Here is a 19346-nt window from a genome sequence, read left to right as displayed (position 1 = left end):
GTTGTCAAGGTGGATAGGCTCCACCCCCCACCAAAAAAGGTCATGATGTTGAGGTTTTTTTTAAAGCTTTGATGTCTGCAGTTCATTCTTTTCTTTCTTTCTTTCAGCGGTTGGCCGGCCGTCAGCTGGCATGGCATCTGGAGACGGAGTGGTTGCTGCTCAGGTCGGTGATTCTGAGGAGGACGCGTCACAGCTCGTGTTTCCTAAAGAGTTCGAAAACGCCGAGACGCTGCTGAACTCGATGGTCTACATGTTGCTGGAGCAGCGGAAGCAGCAGAACGAGAGCGTCGAGAACGAGCAGGAGCTGTCCGAGGCCTTCATGAAGACCCTGAACTACACGGCCCGCTTCAGCTGCTTCAAGAACCGAGAGACCATGACGGCCGTCCGCAATCTGCTGCTGGAGAAGAAGTTCCATGAGTTCGAGCTGACCAGTCTAGCCAACCTGTGTCCCGAGGCTGCTGAGGAGGCCAAGGCCCTGATCCCCAGTCTGGAGGGCCGCTTTGGGGACGAGGAGCTGCAGCAGATCCTGGACGACATCCAGACAAATAGAAGCTTCCAGTGCTGACACCAGGACCACCAGGACCGCCTTCAGGTCCAGGAGGACCACGTCTTTCAGGATGTCTGACTTGATTGATTCCTATAGTTCGGACTGCTCGTGTGATCGATGACATCTTTGTCCTCTACCGCAGTGTTCATATATGAGCGGAACCCTTCCTGCTTCTGTCACAATAAATGATGACTTGGGTTTTCAAAAAAAAAAATTTTTTTTTTTTTCTTTCTTTCTTCATTGGAGGATTTTTACGTGATGCTGTGGCCGTCAACAGTTTTATTTCGATTTTAAATCCAAATGTATCAGAAAACTGTTCTTGCAGAAAAACTGTTTTTCAATGTTTCCTGGACTGTCAGAGGCTCGGAAATCTGCTCCTGTTTTTAGAGAGAATCTTTCTCTCATTTGGGCTTGTTTTTAACCAACATTGTTGTTGCTTAAAAACAAGGTCAACATTATTGGTTTTAAACACAGGAAGAATCAAAATAAGGAGTGGCAGATTTTAAATGACCTCCTGGGCCAAACAAAAACGGCAGTGTTTTTAAGAAGGAAAAGAAATGTGGCCGCAAGAGGGCACAAGCCAGTGTCTTATTGTGCCGGTCCCAAGCCCGGATAAATACAGAGGGTTGTGTCAGGAAGGGCATCCAATTTAAAACTTTTGCCAAGTCAATATGCGAATCAAATATATGACTTCTACACCGGATCGGTCGAGGCCCGGAATAACAACGACCGACATTGGCGCTGTTCACCTACAGGGTGGCGTTGGAAATTGGACTACTGTTGGTCGAAGAAGGAGAGGAGGAAAGTGTGTTCATAGGAAGAGAGAGAAGAGGAACGCCAAGAGTATAGGACTGAGAGTAGGGACGTTGAATGTTGGAACTATGACAGGAAAAGGTAGAGAGTTGGTTGACATGATGCAGAGGAGGAAGGTAGACATACTGTGTGTCCAGGAGAGCAGGTGGAAAGGTAGCAAGGCTAGAAGTTTAGGAGCAGGGTTCAAGTTGTTCTATCATGGTGTAGATAGGAAGAGAAATGGAGTAGGAGTTATTTTGAAGGAGGAGTTTGTTACAGTGCCTTACAAAAGTATTGCCCCCCCAAACCATTTTGACATTTTGCCACATTTCAGGCTTCAAACTTAAAGATAACTAACTGAAAATATTTTTCAAGAATCAACAACATGTGAGATGCAATGGTGGAGTGGAACCAAATTCATTCAACATTTTATATTGTGTTTTCAAATAAAAAACTGAAATGTAGAATGTGCAAATGTGAGACCAAATGACACACAGATGCACTCTGTTAGTCATTGTTGTCATTTAGGTCAACATTGGATCATTCAGAAGTCATCAGGGAACTTCTGGGTCGGTTAGCTAAGCTGAACACAATATAAAATGTTGAATAAATTTGGTTCCACTTCACCTTTGTGTCTCACATGTTGTTGATTCTTGAAAAATATTTTCAGTTAGTTATCTTTAAGTTTAAAGCCTGAAATGTGGGAAAATGTCAAAAAGTTCTTGGGGGGGCAATACTTTCACAAGGCATTGTAGGAATGTCCTGGAGGTAAAAAGAGTGTCAGATAGAGTGATGAGTTTGAAGCCAGAAATCAAAGGTGTGATGTTCAGTGTTGTTAGTGGGTATGCTCCACAGGTAGGATGTGAGCTGGAGGAGAAGGAGAAATTCTGGTTGGACTTTGATGAAGTGATGCAGAGCATGCCTAGAAGTGAGAGAGTTGTAATTGGTGCAGACTTCAATGGACATGTTGGTGCAGGAAACAGAGGTGATGAGGAGGTGATGGGCAGGTTTGGTATCCAGGAGAGGAATGCAGAAGGACAGATGGTAGTTGACTTTGCAAAAAGGATGGAAATGGCTGTAGTGAATACTTTCTTCCAGAAGAGGCAAGAACATAAGGTGACCTATAAGAGTGGCGGTAGGAGCACACAGGTAGACTACATCTTGTGTAGACGGTGTAACCTGAAGGAGATCAGTGACTGCAAAGTAGTGGTAGGTGAGAGTGTAGCCAAACAGCATAGGATGGTGGTGTGTAGGATGACTCTGGTGGTGAGGAAGATGAAGAGGACAAAGACAGAGCGGAGGACAAAATGGTGGAAGCTGAAAAAGGAAGAGTGTTGCATGACTTTTAGGAAGGAGTTAAGACAGGCTTTGGGTGGTCAGGAGGTGCTTCCAGATGACTGGACAACTACAGCTAATGTGATCAGGGAGACAGGTAGGAGAGTACTTGGTGTGTCATCTGGAAGGAAAGTAGATAAGGAGACTTGGTGGTGGAATGAGGAGGTACAGGAGTGTATACAGAGAAAGAGGTTAGCTAAGAAGAAGTGGGACACTGAGAGGACTGAGGAGAGAAGACAGGAGTACAGGGAGATGCAGTGAAGGTGAAGGTAGAGGTACCAAAGGCCAAACAAGAAGCTTATGATGACTTGTATGCTAGGTTGGACAGTAAGGAGGGAGAGACTGATCTATACAGGTTGGCAAGACAGAGAGACAGAGATGTGAAGGACGTGCAGCAGGTTAGGGTGATTAAGGATAGGGATGGAAGTCTATTGACAGGTGCCAGTAGTGTGATGGGAAGATGGACAGAGTACTTTGAAGAGTTGATGAACGTGGAAAATGAGAGAGAACATAGACTAGAAGAGGTGACTGTTGTGGACCAGGAAGTAGAAGATTAGTAAGGATGAAGTGAGGAGGAATCCTCCGGGATTAATAAAGTATCTATCTATCTATCTATCTATCTAGGACATTGAAGAGGATGAAGAGTGGAAAGGCAGTCGGTCCTGATGATATACCTGTAGATGTTTGGAAGTGTCTAGGAGAGGTGGCAGTAGAGTTTCTGACTGGGTTGTTCAACAGGATCTTAGATAGTGAGAAGATGCCTGAGGAATGGAGGAGAAGTGTGCTGGTGCCCATTTTTAAGAACAAGGGAGATGTGCAGAGTTGCGGCAACTACAGAGGAATAAAGCTGATGAGCCATACAATGAAGTTATGGGGAAGAGTAGTGGAAGCTAGACTAAGGGCAGAAGTGAACATTTGTGAGCAGCAGTATGGTTTCATGCCAAAAAAGAGTACCACAGATGCAGTATTTGCTTTGAGGATGTTGATAGAGAAGTACAGAGAAGGCCAGACGGAGCTGCATTGTGTTTTTGCAGATATGGAGAAAGCTTACGACAGGGTGCCCAGAGAGGAACTGTGGTATTGTGTGAGGAAGTCTGGAGTGGCAGAGAACTATGTTAGAGCGGTGCAGGACATGTATGAGGACTGTAAGACAGTGGTGAGGTGTGCTGTAGGTGTGACAGAGGAGTTCAAGGTGGAGGTGGGACTGCATCAGAGATCAGCTCTGAGCCCCTTCTTGGTCGCTATGGTGATGGACAGGCTGACAGATGAGGTTAGACAGGAATCTCCGTGGACTATGATGTTAGCAGATGACATTGTGATCTGTAGTGAGAGCAGGGAACAGGTGGAGGAGAAGCTAGAGAGGTGGAGGTTTGTCCTGGAAAGGAGAGGAATGAAGGTTAGCCGCAGTAAGACAGAGTACATGTGTGTGAATGAGAGGGACCCAAGTGGAAGAGTGAGGTTACAGGGAGAAGAGATCAAGAAGGTGGAGGATTTTAAGTACTTTGGGTCAACAGTCCAGAGCAATGGAGAGTGTGGAAAAGAGGTGAAGAAGCGTGTCCAGGCAGGATGGAACGGGTGGAGGAAAGTGTCAGATGTGATGTGTGATAGAAGAGTTTCAGCTAAAATGAAAGGAAAGGTGTACAAAACTGTGGTGAGACCAGCGATGTTGTTTGGTCTAGAGACAGTGTCACTGAGGAAAAGACAGGAGGCAGAGCTGGAGGTAGCAGAGATGAAGATGCTGAGGTTCTCTCTGGGAGTGACCAGGAAGGATAGGATCAGGAATGAGTACATCAGAGGGACAGCACATGTTAGAGGTTTTGGAGATAAAGTCAGAGAGGCCAGACTGAGATGGTTTGGACATGTCCAGAGGAGAGATAGTGAATATATTGGTAGAAGGATGCTGAGTTTTGAACTGCCTGGCAGGAGGCCTAGAGGAAGACCAAAGAGGAGGTTTATGGATGTAATGAGGGAAGACATGAAGGTAGTTGGTGTGAGAGAAGAGGATTCAAAGGACAGGATTAGATGGAGGCAACTGATTCGCTGAGGCGACCCCTGAAGGGAAAAGCCGAAAGGAAAAGAAGATTAGCTATTCATAATTTTGCTATTAGGACAATCTGACAGAACTCATGTATATTCCATGGGTGAGATAAATTTATTTTTGTTGTTCAGGTACATCTCAAAATGATATTACCCAACAGGAAGCTATTTATGTCTCCTTTAACTACAAAGCAATGGAAAAAAAAAAGAATAGACGTCATGACATTGTTTCATGTACGTGTTCCTCACCACTGACAGTCTAATATTACAATGTTATACAACCTACAACACTACACATGTTAGAGAGACATTGTAGTGTTACAGGAAATGTGTTGTTTGGGTTGCTAAATAATGTGTTATTCTTTCTTTCTTCTGCTGCCGATTGGATTGATGCACATCTAGCAACGACACCAGGGGGCCAGCGTTGTTTCTCACCTGTAGTGTGTCTCTATCAGCATTTAGAGCTTCCATCTGGCTCGTCAGGTTGAACAAAGAGAACAGAACGCAGACTCTTGTCCACATCTTGATATATCGCATATAAGCAGAAATACATCCGCCATGTCGAATTAATCCAAAACACATTTCTGTGATATCTTGAGTATTCACGCCTCACAGACTTTTTGATATCCTTTAGATATGAGCACATTTTGAAGACTTTTTTTTTGGAACAACAGTTGCTGCACACAAAAAATTAAACCAAAATATTCAGAACATATGAAATACTGTATGTATAGTATTTGTCATCATAATTTAAGACTGTACAAATCCTTTTTAACTATCCTGCATTGAAGACATTTTAGGCCTAGTGTGATTGTTGGTGAATACTTTGACCTATATGTAATTAACTTGACGCAATTCAAAAATTCTTTAACAGACCTTGACCAATTTAATGCTGAGTCTGAATCATGCTGCTGCAAAGGACTCTGGAGGGCCCTCGTGTAAAAATAAATCAGTAATATGAAACATGTTAAATGCTTTCTAAAAATGTTTATGCTCTTTATTCAGCAGCACATACAATATTAGACAATATACAGGGAGTCAATATTTTTGTAAAAACAGAGGAAGGAATAAAATCCAGTGAAAAGTAACTTGTCCTCGATATCTGATCACAACAACGTTTATGTCATCAGGTCAGATTACATGGCAAATGTTGTAAAAGTGTCTTTTTCCTGTCACAATATGTGAAGGTATGTATGTGTAAGTTAGCATGCTGTATGACGCCAATTTAGTATGTGTTCACTAATATGAGCGAGTTGGATGAAGATAGATTGTTAAAGCAGTGACGTGTTCATGGTGTCTCAGTCTACGCCACTGATTTAATGTAATGGTGAGAGGTTATCTAACTGTCCTCGTCTGGCCATCATTGAGTGAAACTGATTAAGAAGACAACAATCCAGAGTGATGTAGTTCTTCTATCTTACCTCTCTGCTGTGGGGAAAATACATTCTATTATTCCTGTTTGATTGCGGAATAACACACTTTGAAGTACAGTAATTATAATGATCCTTCATGTTAAAGATTTCTGGTAAAGGGTGTACGAAGCTCGACCATATAGGACACGTCACATCCGTTGGTATTGTTTTCTGTCAGACGTGGCCTCTGAGCGGATGAACACAGTCAGCAGTGGATCGAGAGTCTCCAGTCTGAGCAGCACAGCGCTTGAGAGGTGGAAAGATGAGGCGGCAAAATGAAACTTCAGTGATCTTGGCATTACAGCTAAGTGCCCCCGGGCTTTTTGTGGGCTTTGCCAACAAACTTGTAATAATAGTCCTTGGCAGCCTAGAAACATTTCCTGACAGCATCCTCTCCTCCTGAAGAAGGGCTGAGCAGCCTCACTCAAAGTCCCATAATCTGATCTGGGCTGATGTAAATTCTCTACTTCCAAGGAAAAGCTAGAAGTGAAATCCACATGAAAAAAAAAACACATTTGATGATGAGCAAAAATGTATCCATTCTTTGTCATTTTTTAAATCTTAGATAACAATATCAGAGTCTAAATCAAACAAAGGGCACAAACTAGATACGAACAATTGAAACGATATGTGTTTTATTAGAAACTGTGCACTGAATCAAGCATACACCTCGTGAACAATCATTTTATCTGGAATGTTTAAGATCCGAATGGGATCTTGGAGAAAATCTGAAATGAAAATGAATTAAAAAATAATATAGTTGACAAAATAACAAAATGAAATAAAAGTCTAGATTTCAGCTTCATGCAAGGTATGATTCAACAATCAAAATGAGTAAAATTAAGATAAATTATTGACGTGAAGCCAAATCATATTACTTTATGAAAACATAACACATTAGAGTACCATAATTGGCCACGGATATGGGGCTGAACATGATTTCCATTCTCTATTACATCCATGGCTGAGACTGCATAAACTCAGGATCATAAAATAGTCTAATAAAGTATAACATATTGTTGGTTTGTCATCAAAAGAATTGGATTTCAGCAATGAGCATGTTTGACTTGGACTGTGTAGTGTAGAGAAGAATCTATTTGTAAGAATTTCATTAATGCTACACTTAATAAAAATACTTGCTGACAGAGGACTGAAATTATCATCATCCACACATGAAAGCCTGAATTAAACTGCGTTTGCAGTCCTGTATATTTTAAGATCAGTTGTTATTTCAAAATAGCTTTTAGGTTTAAGAACTGTGTGCGTAAACAAGCACTGGATGTAAAAAAATCACACAGAATTGTTTTGGCAGATGCTGATTACAGCCGCCACAACGCTTTAGTCTCCAGTACAAATCCTGGCTGTCCTCCAGAGCTACTGCACCAAAGAAAAGCCAAAAAAAGGTGCACTAAACATGTTTCAACAAGTTTTTGTTTGCTATATTTGTGCACATTTAAACCACACACTTGTAATTAGCATATGACATCCTTGCTCCAAAAAGTCTGAGCATCAACATGGATAACTTACTTACCTTATGGAGCATCGTGTTCTTCACAATTGTAATTTCATTAAAATTTATTTGCTCCTTAGATTAACAAATTCACAACCCAGCTACAGCGGCTGGTGAACAACACAAAAAGGCCAAGGTTAGAGTTATCCTCAGAGGTTTCTGGAGACAAAAACAGAACTAAAAGGGGAGTAAATGTAGGACCTACATTTAAAAACACAACTCCAGTGTGAACTTCATGTTGCTGCATTCACTGGGATTGTGACGACTGTTGGAAAGCAATACCTTCACAGAACTGTCTGGCTCATGCATTCACATGACTTTCTGATTCAACCAAATATCGAAAAATTGCTAAATGCATTTTCAAACAAATTTGCAGAACTGTCAACATTTCAAAACTGACACTTCTTTGACCGAATATCTGCTTTTTCAATGTGAATTAAAACAACATCATCACATTCATGTACTGAACATAACAGCGTGTGTTGTACCTTCTAACTGCTGAAATACAATGTGTGCATCTTTCGTAATTGTGTTGATCTTAGCCCTTTTCTTGCATTTGCTACTTTCCTCGTCGTTGTTCTTATTTAATTTTCATATTTTTTTTTGTAATTACGGATAATTCCTCTGTAAATCTAAACTGTCTGTGTTGCATGCACAAGCATTCATTTTTATGTTGGAGTGAATACTTCTGGAGGTCAGCTTTTGATTGCAGCCCCATAACTGCAGTCACAGATAATAAAACAACTTTTACACCGTAACAATATTATACAAGTGTGTTTTTGCATTGGCTTGGACAAAAAAAAAAAGAGTCAGGCCACTTCTAAATGGCAAAGAAAGTTACAAATATGACATAATAAATCCCTTTCACCCAAAGAAAATTATATATTGTATTATCAAGAGTGGGTATTACTAGTAAAATTTAACACGTAGAAGAAATTGTAAATAAAACGTTAGTGGAATGTTTATGTGTTTACTCTTCATTTGATTTGTATGTACAGTGGCCACATACTGTAACTGGAAACATACTTTCAAGGAAATATGCACTCTATCGAACTAATCACACAAAATGTCACCATGAAACCATGAATATAAATATACATACACATTTACAAAAGCCAGGCTTTTCAAAAGTGCTGCAGACAGTGTAGAAAACAGGCGGAGATAGAGGATCACACTGCAATCCAGGACTTCACTCTGCAAAGGTATGTATACACAGTTGTTGGAGGTATTTGGTTCATTTTAGTCCCCAAACCAGAACCCATTAGAGTGGCCTCTAATTAGAGGGGACCATATCCTTTATAATGGGTTCTCTGTTTAAGTAGGTAGCCCAGTAGACTAGGTTGAAGCTGCCAAAGAGAACTGGAAACAAAATCCGTGACATCCTGTCAATTTTGCTTACGCTGTTGAACGTCTTCTTGCTGTCTGGAACTTTGCCATCCCCTTTGGTCTTGTTGGGCTCAGACGCTCCCCCTTTGGCAATAGTAGGAAGGGTGCTGGAATCCTTCGTGATATTTGGTGCGTAGTTGGCCACTGCAACAGCGTAGGCATTGTTCTTCTTCATGACAGAGGACCTCTCTTTTTTCTGTTGAGGGACCACAAAGAGTGGATGAGGCATAGGCAGCAATAAATCTCTGAGACCCTGTAGAACCTGCATGGCGAAACTGCTGTTTGCTTTTACACTGACGCACCAAAATAAAGTGTAATTGCACATCCGCTACTGTAGGCGGCAGTGGCACTTTTACGTTTACATATGATGTGCCATTGACTGTAATTAATAGAGAGTATGCAGGGAGTATTATTTACTCCTCTGCTGTGGTGTGGTGTTTTTTTTCACACACACACGCGCACGCACACACACACACACACACACACACACACACACACACACACACACACACACACACACACACACACACACACACACACAAAATGTGCGTGTTGGGGGGGCTTAACAGATGGAAATTGATTAGGTTCAGATAATTATCATGACATTTACAAAAACGTTTCTAATTTAACTTCACCTGAAATTTTGCAAATTTGACTTAGTATGTTATAAGCATGACTGATTTTGTAAATCATGCTAATTCTGAATTTCGTGCCAAAAACACACCTCGATCGAATCAGAATAGGAGTATCAAAAGAATGGGAACGCTGTGAGAACTCAGAAACACCTCATTAGTTCATTCCACAAGGTCCATAAGGAAAAAGGTTCACTGTTAACAGGTGGCAGAATCATGAGGAGGAATCATGCGCCAGCCAATCACAAGCAGAGATGGGGAGATATTTAAGAAGAGTGTTTGTCTGTGAGTAAATTGAAGAAATATGAGGATTTGATCATCTACAAACCATGATATTAAAAGCATCTGGATAAATGTGTACATGTAGAGGGTAAAAAGACCTTTAAGAACCTCAGGCCGCATTTAAAAGAACACAGTCTGTCCCAACTTGATACAAACTGGTGGCAACAAATTCAGAATGAACATGTAGTATCTCATATTTGCACCGTGTTCACTCAAGATTTCCAAATCACCTCATTGTATTATTAACATTTTATTTTTTCACTCAACATCCAAAATTTTTTGAGTGGTATTGCAGCTCTAAAAATCAGCTGTAGCGCTTTGACATCCCATCTGGAGGTTTAAAATAGTATCTCAGCCTCCAAAATAAAAAATATGACTTAAAATTGTCAACATACAGTTACAGAGAAAGTGAATTGTCTTTTAAAATGTTAATTGTCAGAGAGGCAGGTTATTCTCATCATTACCTTGTCAGTCACAACACTCTTTCCATCCCAAGCCCAGCCGCGCTTCGTGAAGTAATTGACGGTGGCAAACTCAATCAAAGCAGAGAAGACGAAGGCGTAGCAGACGGCGATGAACCAGTCCATGGCGGTGGCGTAAGCCACCTTAGGTAGGGAGTTTCTTGCACTTATACTGAGTGTGGTCATAGTTAGAACAGTGGTGACACCTGAAAACACACAACAGACAATGACACAGGTTTGGATATTCAGGTCTTCTGAATCAAACGCAGTTTTAACGGTTATGATGGTTGTTTGAAAATGAAGACATTTACTCCCAGCATCCCTCACTCCGGTACTGTGTCATCAGGATTACAGCAGGATTACACAAAACTCAATTGGGAAACAGGGAGGGCTATAAGCGCTCATGAAGCGCTGAACGATGTCATGACCAATGTCACTGCCAAAGTCAACTATATAAAAACAGGACCTGTGAAAGCCTGCACGTTTTCAGCAGAAAATGGGCTCTGTCCACACAGCGGTTCTGATTCATAATGAGTACTAATGGCTGTCATGGGGGGAAGGTGCTGTCCGGGATCCTTGAGCTTTGAGATGAAATCCATTTCTTTTTGAGGGAGGGCAGTGATCTAGCCCACAATTTTAGCTGTACCAAGTTCCTCATAAAACCTGCATATCTCAGTGACATGTTTCAGAAATTCAGTGGAGTGAATTTATCGGTCGCAGGGCACCAATACACACCTCCCATATCGGGCAGAATAAAAATCACCTAATTCATCAAGAAAACTGGAGATGTGGCTGGAGGGAGGAGAAGATGGAAATGTGGACTCAATTGAGAACCTGCAATCATTTCTACAAGATAACAAGCTGAGATGGAAACACACATCTCCAGCCGTCAGAAACATTTCCAGAAATATTTCCTCATGCCGGATCGCAGAGAACATGACTGGATCCGTGACCCCTTCGGTTCAACACAACTTGCTGCCTTCAGTTCATTGATGTCACCTCTGATTCAACACTGACACTAGTTTCAGTCAGAGACAATGGCTGCCTTTTGGATTGGAGTGGAAAACTTTAACCCATCTTCTTCTTTTGTCCACATCCTACCTATGTGAATTCTGTGGCCTCAATCGAAAAAAAAGTTCTAATCAAACCCGGGGCACTGAAAATGAATTCAGAGTATCAATCTCAAAACTGTGATTTGAGTAGGTCTGTGGAATGAAGCAGGCCCACACCGGTCACTGAAAAGTTCTGATTCAAGGCGTGATTTCTGCACAATAAACCTTTGGGTTTTTGTTTCTGTCCTCCAAAGGGGTGGTTTGTGTTTTAAATCCCATTTTTACAGAGGGGTTTTATTTTTAAAATGGAAACCAATGTCAAAAATGTAAAAAGAAAAATGTTACTCAGAACATGCACATTAACTTTTTTCAAGTTAATGTGCTTGAAAAAGGTTTGACTTAAAATTATCAACCTGTAAAGGAGGTTTGGTATTTTGTTACTAAATTCTTATTCTAAAAGAAGTTGTAGATTATGGTAATAATTTTAGATTTTTTTTTTTTGAAAGGTTGAGGATTGTATTAAATACAATGTGTGAAATAAACTGTGGTATGCATGTCCTCCTTTCTGGGGGGTGGGGGAGGGGTACCGCTGGTTTAAGGTCACTGTTACTTAGTTTCATTGGTCTTAAAACAAGTCCAATAGTGCTGCAGCTTATCCAACTGGATAAAAAAATCCACTAAGGTCTCTAAGAAATGTCTCCTCATCTTTATCCTGTTTTCTGCTGTAAACACCCTTTGTCATCAACTTTCAGCCACGTGCTGTGCTCAATCCGCCATGAAGACAAAGGCTAGTTTAACAAAAGGAGAGTGAATTTCTTCACTTGGTCATAAGTGTGAAATCCAACATTCATCAGCCTAAATTGCATTAAAGCCATTGAGGTGTTCTAAAGATACACTTACCAAACACAGTCCGAGCTGGCACCGATTCTCTGTTCAGCCAGAAAGACACTTGGGAAAGAATAACTGTCATGATACAAGGTAGGTAGGTCTGGATCACGAAGTAGCCGATCTTTCTCTTCAGATGGAAATGAGCTGTCATCACTGTGTATTCACCTGTGGACACAAGACTCACTTTAATGCATCGCCCCGCAGATACTCCTGCTACCATTTGACATTTTGGTACTTAAAAGTTACATGATACATCCTAGGAACAAATTAATAAACTTGGTGACCTCCACTTTGTGGATGTAAAGCTGCACCTGTAGCAAATGACAGGTATATACTGTGTTACGTGACATAAATTTGTTGCGCATGAAGTTGTTGATGGGGGATTTTAAGAAAGATAAATATGCATGTAATTCTGCATTTTATTTCAGCAACTTTGATAAGGCCTATCTTTGACCATAATGCTAAATTGTAAAAAATGTGAAGACAATACTTTTATTTAGACAAGAAATAAATAGAAACCTGCACAAATAAATGCATAAATATTAACTGCTCTACTGCTATGGCAAATTATGTTTTCTTACATTTACAGAACCAATTTCTTAGTCGATTACTCATAAACATAATGTGATGGCTGAAAGAAAAAAATCACATAAAATTGTTCCAATGTTAAAATTAATTAAAAGAAAGTTTATTGTTAAACAAGATTGAAATGTTGAAATGTTAAATTTTTGGTTTCATTTATTCTATTCAAATACATTGATAACAATTAATAGCCAGAAATAAATTTTCGACCTGCCATAGCTGTCTTTTTTACAGACAATTTCTCTCTCCCAGTGAATTCTAACAATGTGAGTCCAACCCCACACCTTCCTGTGGGTCTCACTCTCATCCAATTTACATCAGTAGATTATATTTTCATGCAAAGCCTGCAGAGAATGCAGCTTTAAGATGCAAAAACTGTCAAACACATAGATTAGACAGCCAGATAACAGACACATTTTATTAAATAATCCATCCGTACATAGAAAGTAGGCAGTGTGATTTCTTAGCCACTAAGTAAAGCCTAATAGCTGACAAGGCTGTGAAACAGTGCCAATGCTGCAGTAGCAAACAGGCCTTCCAAATGGAAGATATCTCAAAGAGAAGCCAAGATTAGACATGAGAAGGAAAAGATGTGTTACCCATGGCAACAGAACAGAGAAACATAGCTCATTTGCTGCGTTTCTGAAATGAAGGCTTTGATACACACTGCCACTTGGCAAGAGGAAAGTCCTTTTCAGCAGTGGAAAGGGGGAGGGAGTGTCAATTTCAAGGACTAATCCCAAAAGATTTTTTATTCCTTCTTTTTTTTTTTTTTTTTTATAGCACTGTAGTTGTATTGCTTGCATTCCTAGCAGTAATGTCACGGATAATGCTCCATCTTTAAACATACACACAAACACACACCTGCACAGACACACACATTCATTCAGGCACTGGAATTTAAAGGAATTGTGTGTACTCTTAGTACCCCACGGAGCTCTATATCTTCTCTAATTTAATTTGCATGACAGCCTGGTGCCTATGTGGAGGAAGAGGGAGGAGGACATAAACGCCAGGAATGCACAGGATGAGGGTCCATTTTCTCCAGAGAAGGCAGAGATCACTTCACAGAGATGGAACACGGTAATTATAACATGGAGATCATAATCCCGTCATGTTTTCTGCCATAAGAAAAGAGGGTCCTATTGACAGGAATATCTTACTGACACAAAAAGACAATCGCCAGTCGTCCACTAGAGGGCGCTAACTCTCACATCACACACACAACATGCTCTGAAAATGGAGGCTTATGTTTCGTCACAGAAACACCAAGTGAAGTAACCTTGAAGGGCTTACTATTAGGATAAATATGAACTCTTTCTTGGGGTGCATTACAGGGACATTCCCTGTAATGCACCCCTATATCAGTCGCATATACCTGTACTTACACAGCAATAACAGAAAGACACCCAACAAGCACCATCAGGAGCAATTACAAGTTCAGCGTCTCACTGACTTTGATAAGAGGGGGTAGATTAGACAAGGAACCTTGTCATCACTAGACGACCCACGCTGTTTCCTTCCTGCGCCACAGCTTGAAGCTATACTACATTTCCCATCATGCATTTCCATTGGAACTGACTTGAAACATTTCCTGGATGGTAAACCCCTCACTTGGTTCTCACAGGGCTGTTAAATGATTTATTATGTCAATGTAATCTGTTACAATGCTGGAGGTGACCTTTCTACAGTATCGATCAATTTTTTTTTGCCACTAAAGGGCAAAAAACACAACAACAAACAACCAAGTGAGTGAAAACAAGCTGACTTCCAGCCACAGCCATTTCATTTTCTTTGAAGGGGTTATAATCGATATTTTATATTGGAGCGGGCCTGTATGCTGAAGAGGCCACTCATCGTGACAGAATCCCACAGCAATTACAAACCAGTTTTGAGACAGATATTTCCCTTGTGAGGGAAATATCATTTCAAATGCTAATGCTACCTAATCATACACATGACACACCATCTGTTTACTGCTGCTAGCAGGTTAAGTCTATACTGTAAAACCTGTTAATTTACAGAACAACTTTAACATTATTCTACTCTCCTTGGACATAATGAGTTGCAATGAATTTGGTGGGAAATACATAAATGCAGTAAAAGAACATAGAATTAACTGCAAATCGCAGAGCATCACAAGAAAGTGTGTCACTAATACTTAATTATTTATCATTCTTCTTTACTATTCTTACTCTTATTATTAGCAGCAGTGAGTCACAATGGTCCATCGGTATGTTGAGTGATCATGTGAGGAGGATTCCTGATGACCAGGTGGCGCCTTGCATGGCAACTTCTGTTGACGAATGGGTGAACATACTCGTGCTAGCGCCTTCTGTTATTCATTTAACTCATCAAGTATTATAACACCATTCTTTAATTGTTGGTAGAAGAAAAATTAAAATATATTTTGCTGTAAATACACACTGATCTATTGAAAGACTGACCATTAATGTGACAAATTTACAAGAATAGAGTAAAGAATGTTATATCTACAGTACGCCCTCGTTCTTCGTGGTCAATGCGTTCCAGGAATCACACGCGATTAATGAATTCCGCGATAGAGCAACAAACAATTTATCTTATTATTTACGGTAATTTAAACGTTTATGAACGCTCCCCATACTGATATTAAACCACCTTCTATCTGTATTACCTTTTCCCACACTCTTATCGACTGTTTAAAGTACTTTTGTGTCTCACGGAACAAAGCGCACTTCCAGACGCCGTCAGCCAATAGAATGCGCGTACGGTGTCACGTGACTGCCTACCAAAAATCCGCAATGAGATGAAGTCGAGAGAGTTGATGCGCGAATGTGTGAGGGCGTACTGTATTTCTAATCATGCAGTATAAACCTGTGATACAATAACAGACCATAAAAAACACTGTACATTACTACCAGTTAATTACTGTAATTTTACAGAAAAAGGTTTTACAGTCTATCCAAAAAACAAAAGATACACACACACGCACACACACACACGCACACATTACATTAAACAGCTTCTATTGTCAGAAGTGAAGCATCACTAAGTTGACTTGTTTTAATGTGTAACGCATGCACTAAGACACAAACACATGGCCCGACATCCGTGGACCGTGGTAAGGTACTTTTCACAACACCGCTGTGTAACAAATAAATGTATGGTGAAGAGTGGAATTTTTGTAACAGCGTGTTGGTGTGTTCAGAAGCTTATGCAAGATGTCCGTTCTGTGAAGCCTGAGAGCACATTCATTCGTGCCAAATGACCTAGTTTGCAAGTACGCTACACCAAACACTGACACACAAGCAATGAATGATTAATTTAAAGTCAGCCAATCAGATAATGTGGAGTGACTAGTTAAACAAGAGAAACAGTCACTGGCAGGCATTCTTCCTTCTACAGAGGCATCATACACGACTTAACCTAGATAGGAACATTTACTGCATGGAAGAATAGTCTTACTCTATGCAATGGAGGCAGGGATTCCCTTGACAGTGGAGTGCAGTCACTGGGGACATACTCCATACTGGTAATTGATACCTATGGGGAGTATAGCACTGGAGCGTTTGGTACAGGGTCATGGTTAATAAGTCTGTTTCTTCTGTGCTATTCTGCATCAATCTGAGGGAGAAAAACCTGTTGTTTACATTGCTTGTATTTGACTTCAGAGATTATATTACAGTAAATTCATTAATTACTAATTCATCAGTGTTGCAGGGATATCACACTTTGTGAAGTAAGAAACAGTTCTGGATATTGATGTTCTCACTAAAACTATACAACAATATCTTCAAACTTCAGCATTAGCAGTTCAAAAAGTAAAAAAACAAAAGAGCACCGACTGTGCTCATGGACGTAAAGAAGAAATCATCCACTCCTGCCTCAACCTTACAGTCAGACTGTGGAGGCGATAACCCTGAGGTCAATGTCCAGGAACAAGCTCCTTAAACTATTCCACAATCAAATGTAAATTATTCTTTGTACTCTTCTGTACTGTGAGGCTCCACATTTACATTTCCACCACAGATCCATGGTACAAAACTGCTCTAAAGCATCTTCTTTCCTCATATTTTTCTTTCTCTCATCTTGCATTCCTTATTGGAACATGGCCCATTTCCGCCGATGCTCATGAAAGGCTTGTGGACCTTGTATTCTGTTTATAAACATAAACTCTTCATGTTCTCCAAATGTGCACAGGAAACACTCGTAATTGATCTTGATTGCAGGTCAAAGTGTCTTGGCACAGACCTCTGTAGAAGAGTGGCCTGCTTTTAGGGATAATATTCTTGTAGCACATCTGGGGCTGTGTTCTACAGTATATACTACATATAAATATGTTCTCCTCTCAGACTTTGGGAGTTGGGTAGTTTTCTATTAGCCAAATCCTAGTTTCTTCTCCTCATGTTTGCTTTTTCTAACATTGTTTTTTCATCAAATTCCCAGTGCCTGCCGGCCTGCTTGCCTTGTTGGATCATCCTGCCACTCTGCCCACTCTGATTTCTTCTCCACCAACCTGCCATCTGTGACTCTGGATCATCTTCATTCTCTTCCTCACCTGCTGGACTGCTTCATTTCCTCGTTTCATATTAAACCTTTCAATTTGACTCTAGACTCTGACTGTTTCATTTTGGCCAAAAATAACCCTTAAAACATGTCTGCAGTTTTACAAATGATGTATTTGCAGTTAATAGTGTGCACTTAATATGATGACCGTTTACTACAGTAAAGTTCACGTTGCTACAAGCCGTATTTGTGCAAGAAAAAACCCCCACCCATCAATCTAAAGAAACTCAAAGGTTTTCAGTGTTGTTATGTAAATATGGTAATAAGACAACACGGGCTAAACATGCAAACATTGTATATAATTATAGCACACCTACACCATCATCTTGATCGCTGCTATCGCCATCCTGTGAGAACAACAGTATATATCAAAGGCTTCCTTCATTATGTTTTCCTCAGCTAAGTAGTATCGCTAAAATTAGATCGCTCAGTGAGACAGAAGAGTGTTCATGCTTTCAGATCATCTCAACTACAGCAACACATTTCTTCACTAGACATGAATGGGGCATTGTTCTAGACTGTCATCATCTACAGGATGCTTTATGTATACACACACACACACACACACACACACACACACACACACACACACATGCAGATATATGTATGTATGTATGTACGTATGTACACACAATCTCTTTTGTACTATCTTTCGACTTTTGTGAATAAACATGATTTTAAAAATCAAAATCATATCTGATATTCTTAATTACTTATAATTCTTCTTCTTCTTGTATCACGCAGCTAGCTAACTATTTAAAGCATGACATTATCATGTGTCATCCTGCGCTGCATCGACTGACAGATTACCAATGACAAACAACACCATCACATCTCCCTGCACTGGCCTGTCGGTCTACTTAAACACATTCACGTTCACATTCACTCTGTATGCTGACATGTGCTCGCCATCAGTGTTGCTGCTGTACTCCACCCAGCATCCACCTGCTTTGGCTCAGCTGTGCTCATGTTCAACCTGGAGGGCATTTTCCTACTTCACCATTTGAGGGATTAATTTAAATATCCTCATTTTTATATTTTACCACTGTGTAAAGTATTTCAGTGTGCTACAATCTTTTGTCACAGCAGGGAACATTACAATAGTACTGAATCTGTTGTTTTTCCTTGTTTATTTGTGGTGTGACATGACAGTACCCAACTGAATTAAATTTAAAAAATGGAAAATACACAGTCAACAACAGGTATATGATGAATTTCTTCTCCACAGCAACTCCAGCAGGTATTTTATTTAAAAATATCTGAAGTCACCTCAAAGCATCTCGTCAAAGGTTAATACAAACCTTTTTGTTTCAGTCCCATCCCACACATATCACTCTGCAGTCTGACATCAGGTTTTCTCCTGTGGCTTCATCTGATGTATATTTATTCTTACATTTCTTATGTTGGTTCACATTTCTAACTTACAGTTTATTAGATAGCCTTTGCTTGTAATTTGCATAGTGCTATTATGTAATCTCCAATCCATACAATTTGAATCAAAAGTGTCCTTATTATTTGCATTAAAAATAAAATTTAAATTTCAAGCTATTTTTCCTTTCTGTCTTCTTCCCCCTCATCTTCACATACATATGTTCTCCGTGTATGCATACACAATTTCTGTCCCCATTTCATGGCCTCTTTGTTGTTTGCATGAAATGTGTGCAGTCTAAATTTAGGCTTCGTTATCTCTTTTATTCTATAGCCTATTTATGGGTTTTTCCTGTCTTCACTTTGTGAACAATTCAAATGTAAGTAGTACGGTTTCTGTTTCTACATTTCTCACAAATGAATAAGGATGAATGACATGCTTCTCATAGCAAAAGAATAACTGATAATATTACATTTTTATATTTTAAGTAAGGTTTTTGAACCAATAGTTTGT

The 19346-nt window shown here is 40.1% G+C and overlaps 1 protein-coding gene and 1 pseudogene across 1 annotated transcript in view; one reads left to right on the top strand and one right to left on the bottom strand.

Moving 5' to 3' along the window:
• The first annotated feature begins 130 nt into the window (after window positions 1-130).
• On the top strand, window positions 131-565 carry LOC137602406 (DNA-directed RNA polymerase II subunit RPB4 pseudogene; annotated as a pseudogene).
• An 8248-nt stretch (window positions 566-8813) lies between these two features.
• Window positions 8814-19346, bottom strand: part of LOC137602544 (gamma-aminobutyric acid receptor subunit alpha-2) — a 35221-nt gene continuing 24688 nt past the window's right edge. Inside the window, exons 8-10 of the mRNA XM_068325377.1 lie at window positions 12347-12499; window positions 10398-10600; window positions 8814-9215 (exon numbers count right to left, since the gene is read on the bottom strand). Coding sequence (XP_068181478.1) covers window positions 8907-9215; window positions 10398-10600; window positions 12347-12499 — 665 coding nt within the window. The 3' untranslated portion in view covers window positions 8814-8906. The remainder of the gene's footprint in view (window positions 9216-10397; window positions 10601-12346; window positions 12500-19346) is intronic.

This window comes from Antennarius striatus, chromosome 10 (assembly GCF_040054535.1).
Source record: "Antennarius striatus isolate MH-2024 chromosome 10, ASM4005453v1, whole genome shotgun sequence".
Classification (NCBI taxonomy): Eukaryota; Metazoa; Chordata; class Actinopteri; order Lophiiformes; family Antennariidae; genus Antennarius; species Antennarius striatus.
Note: the sequence above shows the minus strand (reverse complement) of the source record. Positions and strands in the feature narration are given on the sequence as shown.